Below are 17,567 nucleotides of genomic sequence, written 5' to 3'. Positions count from 1 at the left end.
GGAGAAGGGACACAAATTGAAATAATATTTCCACAGTTAAGTAAGTTTATACTAAATTTTGGAATAAACCAGATTTTTCAACTTTTAAAGATAAGACCAATTATTATTCCATTTCCTGTTGTATGAGATGCATTCTATAGCTGTATATTTGTTTTCCATCAATACCTTAGACACTAAAAAAAAAAAAAGATTTCAGATTTCAGATCAAGTCTGAGACCATTCTCTGAGTTTATGAACAAGGTAGATTTTATTACCAATTATAGATCCCTTTAAAATTCCAAATAATTTAAAAGACTGGAGTGAATATTTGCCTCATCAATGTATTTTTATCCGTTTACTTTAGTACCTTATATGTAAGCATGTATAATCTCACTACATTAAAAAGGAAAAAAAATCAACAACAATAACAAAAAAGTATTTTACCAGTGATCTTGTTAAGACGAGCTCTCTTTGCCTGAAATGAGTTTCCTAGATTACTTTTCCTCTTGTGTGACAACGTGCTCTCTGCCTGCACAAAGGCCATCTTTGGAACATCCACTACAGGAAATCCTACTTTTAAACAAAAAAGAAATCTAATAGACTCACGTTTCATAAACACTCAAAATATTTAAGTATTTCAGAATTGCTATTAGAATACTGCAGTAAAGAAACTTTAAAATTAAAATGACATATTGTGAAGACTTAGTACCACACGTTGAAGCATTACATGCAGGTTACCTCAAAATTTGTAATTTTTACTCAATATCACAAGAAATGACGTATTAAAGACTATTAAAATGAACAATTGCTTCTTAACCACGAAACAGCTTCAAACATTCCTTAATACGGATATATCATCCATATTGGATTTTTTTCCTTAGAATAGGATCAGGGATTATCTCACAGATAACATGAATCAAAGCGTTCAAACAAGTCATTAAAAAGAAAACCTCTGTTCTGCTCTTGCTAGAGCTAGTTACAAGTTTTGCACAAGAAGTAAACGTTGACCGAACTAGATTTATCTGATAAAAATTGTTTATGAATTGATTAATGTAATGTGTCATAAATTTATCATAATAGCAAATGAGTTATCTTCCTCTGGAAACACTAGTTATTCCGTAACTACAAAATTAACAACAGGAATTCTACTTCAGCATTACAGGAAAACCTATTTTGTCTTTTAGAGAATGTGTTTTTACCAAACGTGTCACTAGACGTAGGCTCTTCTTCCTTTTTTTGGACTTCCTGCATGATTGTAGAGGTTGAGGTTTCTTCCTTTTTTGAAGGAACTTTTAGCCATTTTCTGTCCTCTTTATCTTTATTGCTGTTTGCGCTGGTTCTAGGTTTACTTCCTGTTTTGTTCTTGGCTGCTGCTGCAGCAGCAGCTTTGACCAAAGCTATCCAGTCCTCCAAAAAGGAAAAAATAGTAAGTAAGTATTAAAAAGTGCCTGAGACTCAAACAGAAAATACTTACAAACCCAGTAAAACTTCATCTAGAAACGTTAAAGAGCAGTTGAATTTATATTTACGGCTACTACTCAAAGAAGTTTCCCAAGTTACCTAAACAAGCTTGAAGTATTATCAGTATGCCACATGGATAAAAAAATAATTAAAAAAAAAAAGAAAAACCTTCAAAAAACCACTGCATATAGAATTCCAGCTGCAAACATTCCCTGCTACCTATTTTGTGTCCTAGCTTTAGAAACCCAGGAGCTCCCAAACCCAGAACACTGACATTTTTCTTACCCTTCTGGCTGTGAAATACACCAATTCCTGTGTTGCTCAAATTTAACTATTACTCAAAACTGCAATCAACTCAAAGAACAGTCCAGCCAGCTGCATGATTGGGCAGAGTTCTTCCTGAATTAAATTGATAAAGCAAGGACAAGTCTTTTCTAATTATACCTGTGTTTCTAGAGTAACTACAGAGAGCACTATTTGTATTACATATTACAAGTTTCATTCAATAATTTCAATAAAGTGCTCTATAATATGACTGAATTTCACAATCCATATTTAAGGTAATAAAAGTGCCATTTTGGATAATGGCTTATTTGACCATACAGAAACATCCAAGGAGTGAGCAACAGAACACACAGCCTAAATTCATCTACATTTTGGTATGCAGACGAAGTCTACCCACCCTGTAAATCAACTGTGAGAACTAAATACTTCCAAGGCTGAACCAAGCTCTTTCCACTAGTTTGGAGTGATCACACTCCTGCCTTCTGTCTCCTGAGTGTCAGGGATCAATCTTACTGCAAAAGTTTTAAATTGGTCCTTTTAATGAAAGCATTTTTTGAATTTTCTATAACATCAAGGTACTGAATTTTTCCATGGAGAAGTCACATGCGATATAAAAAGCCAATAGCAATGTTCATCCTCCACCAGTGAGAATTAAGCATCTGAGTGTTTTAAACAGTAATTAATGTACTACATGGCCATTTGGCTACAAGAGTATTTGCAGATTTGTACTACCACATATAAAACAGGTATGATAAAGACTATCTTCTGTCTAGTTTTACATGAGTGCTTTACATATAGTAAAACTTTCTTTTTTTCCCCAATTGTAAACAGACAATATTTAATTCCGGACTGTTTCCTTGTTCTTATGTTACCATGAGGCAACTAAAGTATCTTAATTTTATAAATCTTGTTTCAGTGCAAATTTTTCCCCACTCATTACATCTTACAAGTATTTCAAATTTCTGTTCTGCTGAGGTTTCTGTGCCTTCTTTGATGTATGCTAAAAGTATAACACAAAATATAAAGCATTACTTTTCCTTGTATTATGCTTTTCCTTTTCCATAGCTCAATACTTTTAAATCACTGCTTTACATACGGTATGTTTCTACACTGCATCAAGCTATGTACTTAGAAACACCAATAGTTTTGATTCCTCTGAGATAAAGTGTTCCATGTCCAAACTGTCACTGCAAGATGCATACGCTCAGCCTAGCGAGCAGCAGCAAAGTTTGGAAGAGCTTTGGCAATGCTTACACAACAGGCAACTACCAAGGCCATTTGGTGACATGCCAGCCACAGAGCGTGTCTAACTGCCAGCTGCATAGTCAATCAAAAACACACATACCTCTTTTTTGGCCAGCCAAAACGAGCACACACATTAGCTCCAGTCCATCCAGAGCCTTGCCCATCCAGCAGGACAAAAAAAGGATTAAGCTATTTGTGCTGGTGAGGAGTTAGGAGACCTGAGAGTAGAAGTCTTACACTGTACCCTGGCCAAGGGATGAAGAGGATCAGTAACATGGCTGGAGCTTGGATCTTATGATAAAACTGGGAAGCAAAGGAAGCGCAGCCTGCACCAAAACAGCTTCTAAACTGCATTTTAATTTTCAGTCAAGCTAAGCGCCCTGAAATCAGAAGCTTTGCAAGATACTGAGCTTCATGGACCACACTGAACTAAGTATCCTGTTCTAATTGTAGCTCTTCCAGTGCAACATGAAGGAGGTTGTTTTTGTTTGCATTTTATTTCATTGTTTGGATACATTTCTTAAGACATGGAGCTTATGAAGGGTAGCAGGACACATACAACAATGAAGCAAACAAAGATTAAACATTCAGAAGCCAGAGTAGAGAGACATTAATTATGGTGATAGTTATATTTTTTTCCTAGATTAACATGTAAATTTAAATTCAGGGAAGAGAATCTTGGAGGGGGGGACAAGATTGTCTCAAGAGGTCCCTTCCAACCTCAACAATTTGTGATTTTGAATTTGCCAGAAACTCTGCGGGTCCATTTTTATTTTGGCTCCAGAGTAAACATATAGGCACTAAAGTGACACAGGTAATTCCTGCTTTTTAACCTTGAACTCCTGCTGAGTAACTGTTCAGCTGCACAGCTCCTGACATGTGACAACTACATAGCATCTAAATGCTAAAGTGACTATATTTCTTCTGAAGAGCACAGGAGCTCCTCCTTCAAAAAGATGGCATTTGTGCCTTTTTCAGAATTTTTAGAAAAAAATAACAAAAAATGGGAGAATAACAGTGGGAGTCTCAAGCACAATGAATTCTGAAATCTGTCTCAGGTTGCTCTAAGACATCTGCTCTTTCAACCATAATAGCAGGACACTAAATATCATAGATATCACAGAAACTAGTTGCAAATCTTTAATAGCAGGACTTTTTCCCAGAGCATTCAGTATACACAAAGCCAAGGGTCTAAATACAAACACATTACAAATTAATAAAGTAAAAGCAAAATCCTCCTAAGAGGAGTTTTCCCTACTTCTCCCTCATTTCCTGACACTGTCCCTCTATTGGCTGTGGTTCTGTAACTCCGCACCAGTTCCTCTGCACCATCCAGTCTGATTTCCCAATTCCCACCGTATCCCATCCCAGTGAAAGTTTCTCATTTACACATATTAACTTTAAAAAAAAAAAAAGTCTACTTCCTTCTCTTTTTATTCTTACTAAAATTCATATTTCAAGTAAGCTGAGAAAACTGACAGGAGAGAAGTAATGGGACACTGTAGTTAGAAGACAAAACATTACTTTATCACTACTGAGGAAAACTGTCATTATGCTAATTAGACACTAAATCAAAGCACAGGAAATTGCACGATCAAGAAATACGTTAGTAGAAATTACCCAACAGCCTTACACATCAATTGGCTAAAACACTTGTATTAAAAATATTCCTTTGTGTAACCTTAAGCCTGCACCAGTGGGAAGGCAAAACCAGAATCATTTCTAAAATCCAACCCTTGTGCCAGTAGCAGAACTCACACACACATCATTCTCCCTTCACCTACCTACAATCACCACCTTTTTGCTTCTCTACAGAACTAAAGTTTCATCTGGTTTTCCTCTCCTGATACATTACAACTCCCAGTTCCCACACATTCATTCATACACATACATAAAACATCATCACTCTATCGACTGGCTGATTCCACATCAAGCCTGGATTCCTTACCCTCACCTTTCAATTCTTAACGGTCTACCCCACCTACACCTTGGCTCACATTGTCTCCTGTCACACCTTTTTTCCCCCTCTGTCCCAATCGCAAATCCATGCTTTTTCCTCAGCTTCCTCTTCCTGTGTGCCAAGTCCCCTCCCTCTCCTTCAAAACCCTCCTCAAAACTCACTTCTTTTGGTTCGATTTCCGTCACTAATCTCAGCTCCGGCGCTATCTGCTCCCTCTCGCGCGCCTGATTATATCGAAGATAAAACAAAAAACATGAAACAGAAAAAGTAAGTTATCCAGATACTTCATATGTGCGCTCACAAGGGCAGTCTCAATATCCCCATCTTTTTTTCATTTTCTCTCTCTACTACATTAGCCATATTTCTGTGTGATTTCAATTAATTTGCGCTGATCTGCAGAGCGACCTAACCTACAGTCTCATTGCATTGAACCACACAAGTGTTTTCCACTCTTTAAAAATTTTGCCTTTCCACCCTCACAGCAGAGTCTTATTAAAACACAGCTCTGCTGCAACTCAAAAATAGTTTGGGTGTTACAGTGTTTACAATCTCTTTCCTTTAAGACACACTAAGCTCACATCAAAGAATTAACTAGTCTATCTCGCTCTCTCTTTCTATGTAATTCAAATTCTGCATGCTGAGCACACGCCTTCCAAACACATCTTACTTTTGTTAAATTTGCTAATGCTCTAGAACCTGAAGCATCTTAAGCTTACACTCATGTCTTGAGATGTATTGTTTTTCTTTGGAAACAGACAAAAAACAAGACATAGGTTTAAATTAAGCATGAAGTTTTGGATCTGTCAATTCAGCTGTTTTTCAAATCAGGTTATATTCTTGGCATTTTTTTTTTTTAAGATTTTCATAATTTTTAGTAAATGTACTCGTAAAATAAACAATGCAATAAACATTCATTTGGCTTGGACAAAGCTCGGTTTCAGATAACTGATTTTCAAACCAAATTTTAGACCACATTTTTTATTCTTAAATACCACAAAAAGATTTTGAAAAACAAACATTTTTACCATAGCATAATGATATAGCAGATGTTGCAGGGAAAAAAAAAAAGTATCTTTGTCTTTGAAAGTATGTCATGCCTATCTCTAATATTGCAAAATTAAATCCTAAGACCAGTATCATTTAGCATTATAGAAAGCATAATTGGTGTTGTTGCTGCAAGACAACGTAGAATTAGAGGACCAAATTTAAACTTTCCGAGATAGATTTAGAATTTTTTTCTCACGACTTCATTGAAGCCACCTACATTCAGCCCCTGAGATGCATGAGACTGACACCATAACTCTCAACTACTGAGGGAAATTAGAAATAGTAGATGAGCTGGACTGCCACCAAGCATGTCTGAACATCAAAATGATTGCCAAGAAATGGATTTACTTTTCTTTTCTTTTTTTAAAGCTGAAAATGCCTGTGGTCTGAGAGTAGTAACTCAAGATTAAACACAACATAGCTCCCTAGAAAAAGCACAGGACAGAGTAAAGGACTTCTTTACATTGTCACAGAAGGGCTATTTCACTTCACTCACAACCACACTACCCAAGTTTTCCTTTTTATGAAGCAAAATGAAATATTCTAGCTTCCTAACTTACGGTCATACTGAAAGTATTGTTTGAAGTATTATGCACTGGTTCAACAGAGTTACTGTAAGACTGCAGCAAGAAGCCAATGTTAGCATGACTATGGATTGCAGTTTAATTTCCTTAAGGAAGCATAGTTTAAATAGTGCATCTTTGCATAGATGACCAACCCTAATAGACAGCTACCTGTAACCTGGAGGCCAGGATACAGAAATGTTTTCAAGCCATTTCGCTTATCCATCTGCCCTCATCACTATATGGATGGTTACAACAGTAATTATGAACCATCTGAATTCTGTTTGCCAAGTTAGAAGGAGTATTCTGAAGAAAACTGGAGGCAAATAAGAGCAGGTTTTTTTCACATTTCTTGTCTCCAATAGTTTAAATGGAGTAATTTCTCATTAACTACGAGAATAGTTAATACCATGCAAGATAAATGCAATGGCATTTTCACTGAAAGCATGTAACAGTTTTCAATGTTGTTTTTCTTTTGCAAGTCAAGATATGTCTAGTGCCTAAATTATCTCCTCTATGTCACAGCCTCCCTCAACTTCTACTCAGCATCTCTCCTTTAACAGCAACTGGACATTATCATAGATAAAGAAATATTAATCTGTCTGAATCCTCAAAAGTTCTGATATAGGGGAGAAAAGCCCCACAGAACAGTCATGTTAATAAGAACATGTGGGCAAAAAGCTACCACAGTAGCAAACAAAAGAGCTGGGGTGGGGAAGAAAAAAAAAAATAAATACAAACAAAAAAAATGAGCAGCACAGACTACTGACAAGCTAAAGATTTTTCCTGAAAGGACATGAGAAGAAAAAGTCTCTGGATGTCCCTCGTTTTGTAAACTCTGCAAGACAAAACTCTGGGAACAGATTAGTCGGCAATGGAGTGTACAGCAGCTAGACATTTCAGATAGAGGCAAGGCTACTTGAGCAGCACACTCTGGGGCATCATCCACAAAACTGGTGAAGCAAGGCAGTGCAGGACCTAGAATAAAGACTGTAATCTAAACCTACTTGTGCTAATGACATTTTTACTATCTCAAGATATTAAAAAAACCTATATAAAACCTAACAAAAGATACCTGAAGTATTCTTACCTGCCCTTTTGCATCCTCTGGCATAGATTTGATATGCATCCTCTTAAGACATCGAATAACACCATCATAGAACTGTACTGTGAATGTTCCTAGAAGAGGATTGATATAATCATTATGAGTAGTTAAGAAATAAACACAACTTGTTACTATGAAAACTTTAGCAAAATGGTTTGTAGGCTGTATGAACAAAGTAACCAGGTGTTACCTAGAGTCAGGATCAAGAATTTTAAGAAAAAATAAATTACAACCTCAGCAAAACTCTGCTTTTATATTGTTGGTCTTTGTCCACTTAGACAAATTCAAGCATGTTTAAGCTACTGTGCCACTTTTACTTGTAACTCATGGAAAGAATTATGTAATATTTAAGTTGCCACAATAGGGAAACAATTCAATTCACAATGAAATGCTCATTTGCTTTAAACTACAGTAAAAACTTCTACTTATGTTCATTAGAAATCATAGAAAGATTTGGGTTGGAAGGGACCTTTCAAGGTCATCTAGTCCAAACTCCTGCAGCGAGCAGGGCCATCTTCAACTAGATCAGGTTGCTCAGAGCCCTGTCCAGCCTGACCTTGAATGTTTCCAGGGATGGAGCTTCTACCATCTGTGCCAGTTTCACCACCCTCACTGCAAAAAATTTCTTCCTTATATCTAGTTTAAATCTCCCCTGTTTTAGTTTAAAACCATTACCCTTTGTCCCACCTCTACAGGCCCTACTAAGAAGTCTGTCCCCTTATAGGTCTCCTTTCTGAAGTATTGAAAGGCTGCAGTAATGTCTCCCCAGAGCCATCTCTTCTCCAGGCTGAATCACCCTAACTTTCTCAGATTTTCTCCATAGGAGAGGTGACCCATCTGAAGTGTTCCTTTATTTCCCCATTCCACCTTTTTTCTGCAATAAATAGAATTTAGAGAGACCTACCACTCCTAAAACAATTGCAAAAATTTAAATATATCGTTAGGCCAAAGCAACAATAGTATAAAATATTTGTAACACTGTGGACAGTTTATACTTCTCACCACCCACTGTTTAATTCCACACAGATAAAAGACAAACCTCTTACTAAAATGGACAGAACAGAAACACTTTCATTTAATATTTAGGCAATGAGGAAAACTTTATATACGTCAATTTTTGAAGCAAACTACAACTACATCATAGCATATGCAAGCAGTCCTTACCAAGACTATACATGAATACATACCCTCTTTATTAATTGCTTCAATCTTTGCAGGGTAATATCGACAGTCTGTCCAACGAGCTAGGACTTCTTCTCCAGGTTTAAAATCCTATTTTATACAAATTTAAGTCATTAGTATTTTAATCATTTAGATTTTTTTTTAATCATTTTCCTAAAAATAATTAAACATAATGTGCTAGAGAGATTTAATGTAGGAAAACAAGTAGGACAGTTTACAAAGAAAAAGAGTCAAAGACAAATATAGATGTGCCACTTACAACAAATTCTTCATCATCTTTCAGCCCTTCTTTCCTTAATGCTGGTCGTTCCAAGGGTCGTAACCTATTGCTGTCCCAGTAAATCCACTCATCGTAGCGATGACTCCAACGTTCAAAATGGACCAACATCTTCCCCTCTTCATAGTCGATCTTCTCAATACGAGATGGATACCTTGAATGATAAACGTAAACTGATAAATCTCAAAGCTTTTTAAAACGTTTTTTGGGGTTTTTTGCATACAACAGTGCTTACATGACTACTCAGAAAGTTATATTAACACCTTCTACTGAGAAATCTCCAAGTCTGAAAAAGAATAAGTTACTAAATTGAGAGTAGGATAACATTTAGTTTAAGAGCTACCTGTACATACTAGTGATAAGTCATCAGCTTCATCCTAAAACGATTATTCACAAATATAAACCTTAAACTCCCAGACCAAGACTGCTTGAAATTGGCATTAGAAGCTTGTGTTTATCAGTTTTACTACTTGTGTATGTCTAAAGCAAAACCTTGTAAGAGTTTGCATTTACTTGGGGATAGAAAGGATATAAAATAGTTTTAGGAGTACATGCATTATTTTTATCATATGAAATGTTTCATTAAACTATACCACTGATTCCAGACAAATCCAAGCAATTAATCAAACCCAGAAGTCAACAAAACTTACTTAATCTAAGTTCCTTACTAATTTATAGATCAGTTTCCATGATTTCATTGCCATTAAATTTAATTAATAGTAACTATTTTTTAGCAGTCATCTCTCTAACTTCACATGCACTAAAATAAATGTCAGTCTTAATTAACACGTGGATTTTACTCTCAGCAAACATAGTATGTGCTCAGTAGAACTAATCAGGACTGAGCTGCAAACAGATAATGTCTTATGCATCTGGAAAATGAAGAACCAATCTCCTGTCCTGTGGCAAATTCCATCAGCTAGAAACACAACTGACATATACAGAAAACCTGCCAATATTTTCCATTTTGAACACTCTCCTTCCAAAACACTGACAGTACTGATAAAGGAATCTTTAACACTATATTCTGATTAAAATGTAAGTTCTCAGGAAGTACAGGCTTTCCTTATCTCCTGGTGACTAGAACAGGGCATTAAAACAAAAGGTGTCAATCTCAGTTTGTTCCTTCATTTTTCCAGTCCTACTTCTTCAGCTGCAGTCATGCACATGGCTTTCCCAACATCTAAATATCTCAGGAGTTGCTGAATAAGAAAAACTCTCTCTGATTTTCTAGGTTACTACAACAACTACACATTTCACCATCACATCAGAACACACACACATTCCAATATCTTGTTGCATTTTTCTTATCCATACATTTCAGAAATGCAAAATATTTCCATAGCCATTCTTTAAGCATTTAGATAAACACTGAACTTAAAAAAAAAAAATAAAAAAAATAAAAAAATAAAAAAAAATAAAGTCTTAGCCTCAAATTGCAAACTCTCATTAAGTAAGAGAGTAATAACATCAACCCCCTTTCCTTTCTCAAGCAGACTGATAACAATCAAACAAAAACAGTGAAGCAAATAATATATTGTATCAAAACAGAAAGTAAAACTTGAAGGTCAAAATCTGAAGCCCATCATTAGCACTCTGGTTTAACTTTGAACAAGGCTTGATGAAAATAAGTCACCCAAGAGATGATTTTCCTAAGCTCTGCCTCTGATGGTGCTTTTTTTCTTAAGTTCACATGATGCTACGTTTAGGAATTTTGTTATAAAATTTCTTACTAGTTTTTAATCCTCCCAAGTGTTCCCACTTCAGACTTTTTGTAACTAGACACCAAGTGTCAGAATAAGCAGGAAGAGTAGCAAAGCAGAGGAAAAAGTTACCGTTACTACAGCAAATGTAGGAGTCACGATGTTACCTAAAGGACTTCTGAACAGAAGTAAAGAATGACACAAAGCACTTAAGAGAGTGAAGGAAGGAAAAAAAACCAGAAAGGCAAGAGGACAGGAAGCGCACCTTGTAGCAATCAAAAACGAGAGCTTGTGCACAAGCACTGAAGCTGTACTTGTGAAATGGAAGTCAAGAACAATGGTGCTCTTTCTGATTACAGCTGGAAATTTCAGATTTACCACATGCCCGCCAGGCAGTGATGACGGTTATTTTACAAAATTCAGGGACCACCAGCCAGAAACAAAATTATCCTTTTCCTACACATCTACAGTGCAAATACTTTTGTGCCCATTGTGGCACTATCCTTCAGCAGATCCCTTGCTACATTTTTATTGCTGCTATGGCTGGTAGCTTTCACTGGTCATCATCAGCAAAGTCACCATTCCAAAGGCTGTGTGAGGAAGAGAACAGAAGGGATAAACTGGCAAAACACAGTACGTTGTCCTGGAAAGAGAAAAACTGAGAAAGAAGGGGAAGTAAAATACAGAGCATAGTTTAGAGACGAATATATAAAAATTAAGATAGTTTTAATGAAAGTCCAGCAAACCAAGAATCAAGACATTAATATATATTAAAAAAAAGTGCAAAGCCAGCATCAGTTAATAAAAAAAATATGAAAAATATTAAGTCTCATTAGGGATCACTCAACAGAGAGGAATGCAGCACCAGGTATTTATTGGTTAATTTCTCTTTGATAAAAAGAATTTCTGCTATCAAAGTCTTTCTAAAATGTCATTACCAGCTCTGAATCAAAGTCCATGATACTGGTTTTGCACAGTTAAATTTTGTATTAATCACATCATCACATAATGGTTTCACTCCAGTAACTTCTGTTTCTTTGATGTATGTTAAGACAGTGGTTGCAAGATCAATGGAGTCAAAATCTGTACCCAACTCCAGTCCCCAGTGATGGGAGATTTAGCAAATCTCTGAACCACCCAAACTATATACAATTGGTTATTAGGTAAGCCAAAAAGAACTTTGTATGGGTTTAGCAACAAGCTATTACCCTCAATATGCACTAAATTTAGCCACACAATGTGCCACAAATATGTATAAACAGCAATATTTCACAATACTGATCCCACAGTGGAAAAGAACAGAGTATACATATTGCAGAATTTACTATTGCAAATTTTATGCTGCAGAGGAACATTTTTCTGGTGTTATAGTTTTTGTACTTCTATTGAAAATAATCAGTTTCATAAATTGCAAAATTATACAAATATTTCAAAGGCAAGTATGCATTTTCTGCTAATAAAAGATAAAATGGCAACATAAATTCTTTTAATCTGCCTTTTTAAAGAATTCTAGTAGCGATGCACACAGGAAAGCTTTTACTATGGCTAAGAGTAATGTTTATATTTACTCTGTAGAAAGAAGACTAATATGTAATATGCATTACATCTAAAACATGAGAAATTTTATGTAGAAGTTCCTTCCATCACAAAGCTACATGTAGGCATTATGAAGTACTGCAAAGGGGAACACAAACATCACTCTTTACAAGTGCAACAATGTCTGAGGCCCAAACGACCTTCCACTCAGGTTAATTCTCCCCGTTCACCCCCAGCAAGTACTCCACGCCAAAGGATCAGAATGAATTTGGTACACAAACAGCTCTGCCAACATTTGTTCAGCACAATCCAGAAAAATACACTCTAGAAAAACTAAGGAAAAAGCCTTTACTTTTCATGGAAAAAAAACAGACCAATAATGAAAGTGTTCTTTTTGTGGGAAGAAACAACAACCTACAAGTTTTGGGTGTGTTTGTTTAAAAGCTTGCTGGAAATAGCATTTAATAATCCCAAATAAAGTTGCATCCAAATTTCAGGGGGTTTTGTCCTTGTAAAGAGAGAACAGGAACACTGTTGTTAGCTGATGGTATCTACCCAGTTTATATATTGCATGCTCTCTATTCTGAGGCTCCAGTGACTCCAACCCATAAGAATTATGCAACATTTTTGGTAAGTTTCAAAAGTTAATATGGCTTACAAAATTATAGTCTCCTGGTATCTACAAAACCTGCAAATACCTAATTCTAACCCCCAGCCTTTTATTATATATATTGTATTATATCAATATACAGCAGAGTCTTCACAGTCCTTTCAAATATCTGGCTGCCAGGTACTCAATCAATTGAAATCCAGAGCAAGAACTGTACAAAGTAAGATTTCTCAAAGTCTTACAAGGAAAAAGCTTCCTTCATATTGAAGGGAAAAAAAATTCCATCCAGATAATCAAACATACCAAGTCAAAGTGCTGCTGTTCTGATAACTAACCTATTTTAGTGAGCCGTTTCCATTCCACAACTGCAACAAGGGACATGTACCTGTACTTCCTTCATTACCTAACTTAAAGGTTAGATCAAGCAGATTAATAAAGATTACAGTCCCAGAAAAATAACAGATTTGGTTTTTAGAAAGCAGTTTCTGGCACTTACAGGACAACCAGGAACGAGCACAAGACACAAGAAAACAGAAAAAAAGGAAGAGATGCATCTTTAAATACATCAGCTTTGCAGAGGCCATGTCCTCCTTTGTGGGAGCTACCAGCCTAAGAACCAGTCTTACACATGGGCAGGCACAGTCAGATATCTGCAGTTCTACTGCTGCTTCATTCTGTCAGTGAGAGGCAGAGGGGTGTGTGTGCAGTTACATGCACCAGTTTTGGATGTATCAGATGATACATCAACACCTATCAGTTTTTGTATGAAAGCAGAAGATAATAAAAGCTGGAAGGGACCTCAGAAAGCCTCAAAGCAGGGCCAGCTATAAGATGAGACCAGTTTTTCCAGAGCTTTATCCCGCCCAGTCTTGAAAACCTCCAATGCTGGAGGTTTATGCAGGTCTTTAGGTAAGCTGATCCACTGCTTGACTGTACCATGGGGAAAGAGATTCTCCCCGTAGCTAGCCTGAGTCTCCCTTGTTTCAACTTGTGCCTGTTGTCTCTTGTCCTTCAGCCATGCATGACTGTGGAGAGCTTGGCTAAGTCTTCTGGAGGACATCCCTATAGGTACTGGAAGGCTGCTAGTGGATCTCCTGAAGCCTTCTGCAAGCTGAAAAGTCCAATTTCCTCACCCTCTCTTCACAAGTCCTACATTCCAGGCCTTTGATCATCCTGTATATATTTAATAACTTTCTATTATCAGCCAATCCCATCTCATTCACTATCTGCTGACAGATGATCAGACTGATTTTGATTAGAGCTGCATTTTGTAGTTTGCTTTACTGAATTTAAATTTAACAAGTGGTAAAAATTCACTATGTAAGATGACCTCCCTGCAACAGTACACTGTCACACTTCATGAAAAAGCAATTGCAGTTCCCTCCACAATAAAGCAAAAATAAACACGCTTATTGACGGTCTGTCTTTGCCAATCAGTTTAAACATGTTTCCTTCTACTTTGTAACTGTACATGCCAAATGGTACCAGTTACCCAAACATTGTCTGCCAAAACGTCCTCATTTAGAACTAGGGTGTTTTTAAGCTATAACTAATCAAGGTACACAACACAGTCTCCAAAGTTTATGGAATTCAAACAGAACACCAGACTCATTAATTTCAGCAACTACTACACAGATGAAAATTTAAGACCCGTAGAAGTGCCTCAGAAAGCAAAAATATACTTTACTGTGGTTTTTTCCATCCTCTAGAAGCCTTTATTGATTAACATTTTAACTGGTCATAAACACTGGATCTTTATCAATGACAGCAGGCTTTCAAAGAAATGGAAAAAAATTCATTAAAAACTTTTCAAAAGGGTTTCTATTTTTCAGTAAGTGTTCTCAATTTGTCACTTGTAGAAAGACTGATCTAAGCAATACTACTGTTCTTCAGTTTTGGTTTTGTGAAAAATATAAAGAGATTTCATGTAAGTTCAGCAACTTTATTTTCTTTGAAGTATGTATTTCTGCATGCAGATGAGGGGAATGCATACAGCTTATATATAGAAAGAATTTTAAAAACATCCACCACTCTCTTATTCAACAGAAAGCTAAGGAAAAAAAAAAATCACCTGGACTATTATTCTAGCCTGTGTCATCCTAATAAAAACATGACAGCAGGCTTTCTCTAAGAAGCTCTTTGGTTATGTGCATTAATTTATTTCATTTTAAATAGTTTCTTGTTTTCAGTGCTGCTGTAACTGCCAAATTTTAACATTAACTTTCTGCTCCTGTATATGGCACCATAAAATTTACATGCACATAAACTTGACCTGTTCTACCTGGTGGTCCAGATGATGAATCAGTTCCTAGAAAGTTCAGGATAAACTGTGTTCTGCCTGAAAATACCAAGCAACTCAGCTGCAGAGCTTGTGACAGGGCCCATGCCTGACAAGGCCAAACCTTGACAAGTACTCCAGAACTGACATGCAACCCTTCCCCGTGCACAGGCTGGGCAGATCTGATACAAATCATACACTGGATATTCAGGGATTTCTATTTTTTTTTTTTTATAATACAATAAGGTGAAGCTCTTTTTACATATTAGCTTTGGTTATCTAGTCACATTAACCAATTATCACTAGTCACAGGAGACACTACAAAAAAGTTCTATTAAAATTATTTCTATAGCATTATTCAGATAGTTTCATGTTCCTGGCATTCAGTTACAGAATCAGTATGTTGAAAATCAACTCTACAGTGATAAATAAGAACTCTTCTGTAAACTATGTTTATATTTTCCTTTAGAGATCGTTTATTAAAACAAACACTTTTGCTATAATTAAAATCAAAGCCCTACAGATAAAAAGTTTAACTCAACTTTTTATACAGAGCATATAACTAATGAAGTAAACTGATAAATAATACAGACTTCACTATCACACAGCATGGAGTTGGCAGGATTAGATATTTACTTGCACCTGCAAAGTTCTCCAGGAATGCAACAGAAAAGCAGGCACAGGCCTCTACACTTCCCAGCCCTAACTAATCAGAGAGCAGCTAAGAAAACACTTCTGGGTAGAAGCATTTACTTCTTGTGTCATCTACTTTAACAAAACCACGGATTTTTCAAACTGAAATAGCATGGACAGCACATATCATGAAATCAGCCCACCTGCATTAATAAAGTTTTGATTAACAATTTATTTCAAAAGAACAGTTCACAGTACACATGCTGTGTAGCACGGCCCTTGTGCTCACAAATTTCCATTTTATAGTCGTGACTCTTACTCACAATAGATCTCAGTGGTGCAGAGTCAGTTTTAAGCACTTCATTCCTCCAACTCTGGGATAAATACAGTCGTACTCACCTACTGCACGAACTCCAATTAAGGATGTTTTCTTTCTTTAAAAGTTTTGTGAACCTATGAAGTGTGATAACTGAATACAAAACGAATTGGCTTGAATGCCTTCAAACTAAAACAAGAGAAGTCTTTAGTCACAGAAGTTTGCCACATTAACACACCAATCACCTCACACATGACACTGCATTCCACACTATTCTGGAAATGTTCTTTGCTTACTACGGCTGCACAAGCAACTGAAAGCAAAACAAATGAAAACCTGTAGAAGTTGAGTTTGATTTCTGAAGAGAGAATACTTTCCTAAAAGCTAACAGTTTTAACAGACTTATTATGTGGAAAGTAATAAAGTTTGCATGTGAAACAGTCAATTAATAGATGCACTAAGTTTTGTAATTAGACAACAAAACGTATTAGATACACAAAATCACTATACTCCCAACAAACACTGCACAGTGTCTTCCATACCATTTCTGTAAATAGTCCAGTGCCTCCAAACGAGCACCAATCTCAAATGTGATTCCAGGACGATTTGGAGGCTTTTTACTCATCTTGGTATTTTCTTTTTCACTACCTATGGAGGAGAAAAAAAAAAAAAAAAAGTCATATTAAAACACATAATGTTGTCTAAAATGTATCACTGATAACAAATATATTCCAGAGGGTGGAAAGAGATCTGAAATTTCTATCCTGACCTTCCCTTAACTGCTTAGTTTTCAGAAGTACAGTCAAGGCCCAAAGATGATACTAAATAAAATTGATGTATTTTTAGCTAGATTTCTTTACCTCAAACCCCCCCCAAAACAGTCAGCAACCTTAAGTCAAAAAAATAAAATAAAATAAAAAAAAGACTTGCGCTCATCTCTGAAACCATACTACACTGTAATTCCTTGACACCCTTTTGGATCATAGTTTTAAGAATCACAGAATGTTGTGAGTTGGAAGGGACCCACAAGGAGTTACCTTGAGTCAACATGTGTTCTCTCCTTTGCTGTGGAAAAGGTTAAAACCAAGAAAAACATACCTTACTAGGAACACAAATTTAAAGATGAACACGGCTTTTAGGATAGGTAAAATGAAATTAGCAAAAACCAAACAAAAAAAGACATCTTCAGCCTTTCTGCACTTTCCAGCCTCATTCACAGCACTAAGTAAGTTTCATTAACACCTTCTCTTTTTTTTTTTTTTTCTCTGTTTTTCTCCAGTAATTCGGTCACTATTACAAATCTACTTCTCTGTCCGGCTACTCTGCTATCACCGTGACTTCCCGATGTACCACCTGTACGGTGCCGGCGCACAGCGTTTGCCGCTGG

The 17,567-nt window shown here is 36.2% G+C and overlaps 1 protein-coding gene across 2 annotated transcripts in view; it reads right to left on the bottom strand.

Annotated features, from left to right (window-relative positions):
* PHF20L1 (PHD finger protein 20 like 1) overlaps positions 1 to 16,822 on the bottom strand; it is a 54,676-nt gene extending 37,854 nt beyond the window's left edge. The window contains exons 1-7 of one of the 2 annotated variants that reach the window (XM_029084600.1): positions 16,723 to 16,805; positions 9,087 to 9,258; positions 8,833 to 8,917; positions 7,631 to 7,719; positions 5,092 to 5,154; positions 1,179 to 1,386; positions 424 to 552 (exon numbers count right to left, since the gene is read on the bottom strand). In XM_029084600.1, coding sequence (XP_028940433.1) covers positions 424 to 552; positions 1,179 to 1,386; positions 5,092 to 5,154; positions 7,631 to 7,719; positions 8,833 to 8,917; positions 9,087 to 9,258; positions 16,723 to 16,805 — 829 coding nt within the window. Of the gene's footprint in view, positions 1 to 423; positions 553 to 1,178; positions 1,387 to 5,091; positions 5,155 to 7,630; positions 7,720 to 8,832; positions 8,918 to 9,086; positions 9,259 to 16,722 lie in introns of both variants that reach the window. The other variant, XM_010166568.1, reaches the window with a different exon arrangement.
* Positions 16,823 to 17,567: the final 745 nt, after the last annotated feature.

The sequence above is a fragment of the Antrostomus carolinensis genome, unplaced genomic scaffold, assembly GCF_000700745.2.
Source record: "Antrostomus carolinensis isolate BGI_N321 unplaced genomic scaffold, ASM70074v2 scaffold8300, whole genome shotgun sequence".
NCBI lineage: Eukaryota > Metazoa > Chordata > Aves > Caprimulgiformes > Caprimulgidae > Antrostomus > Antrostomus carolinensis.
Note: the sequence above shows the minus strand (reverse complement) of the source record. Positions and strands in the feature narration are given on the sequence as shown.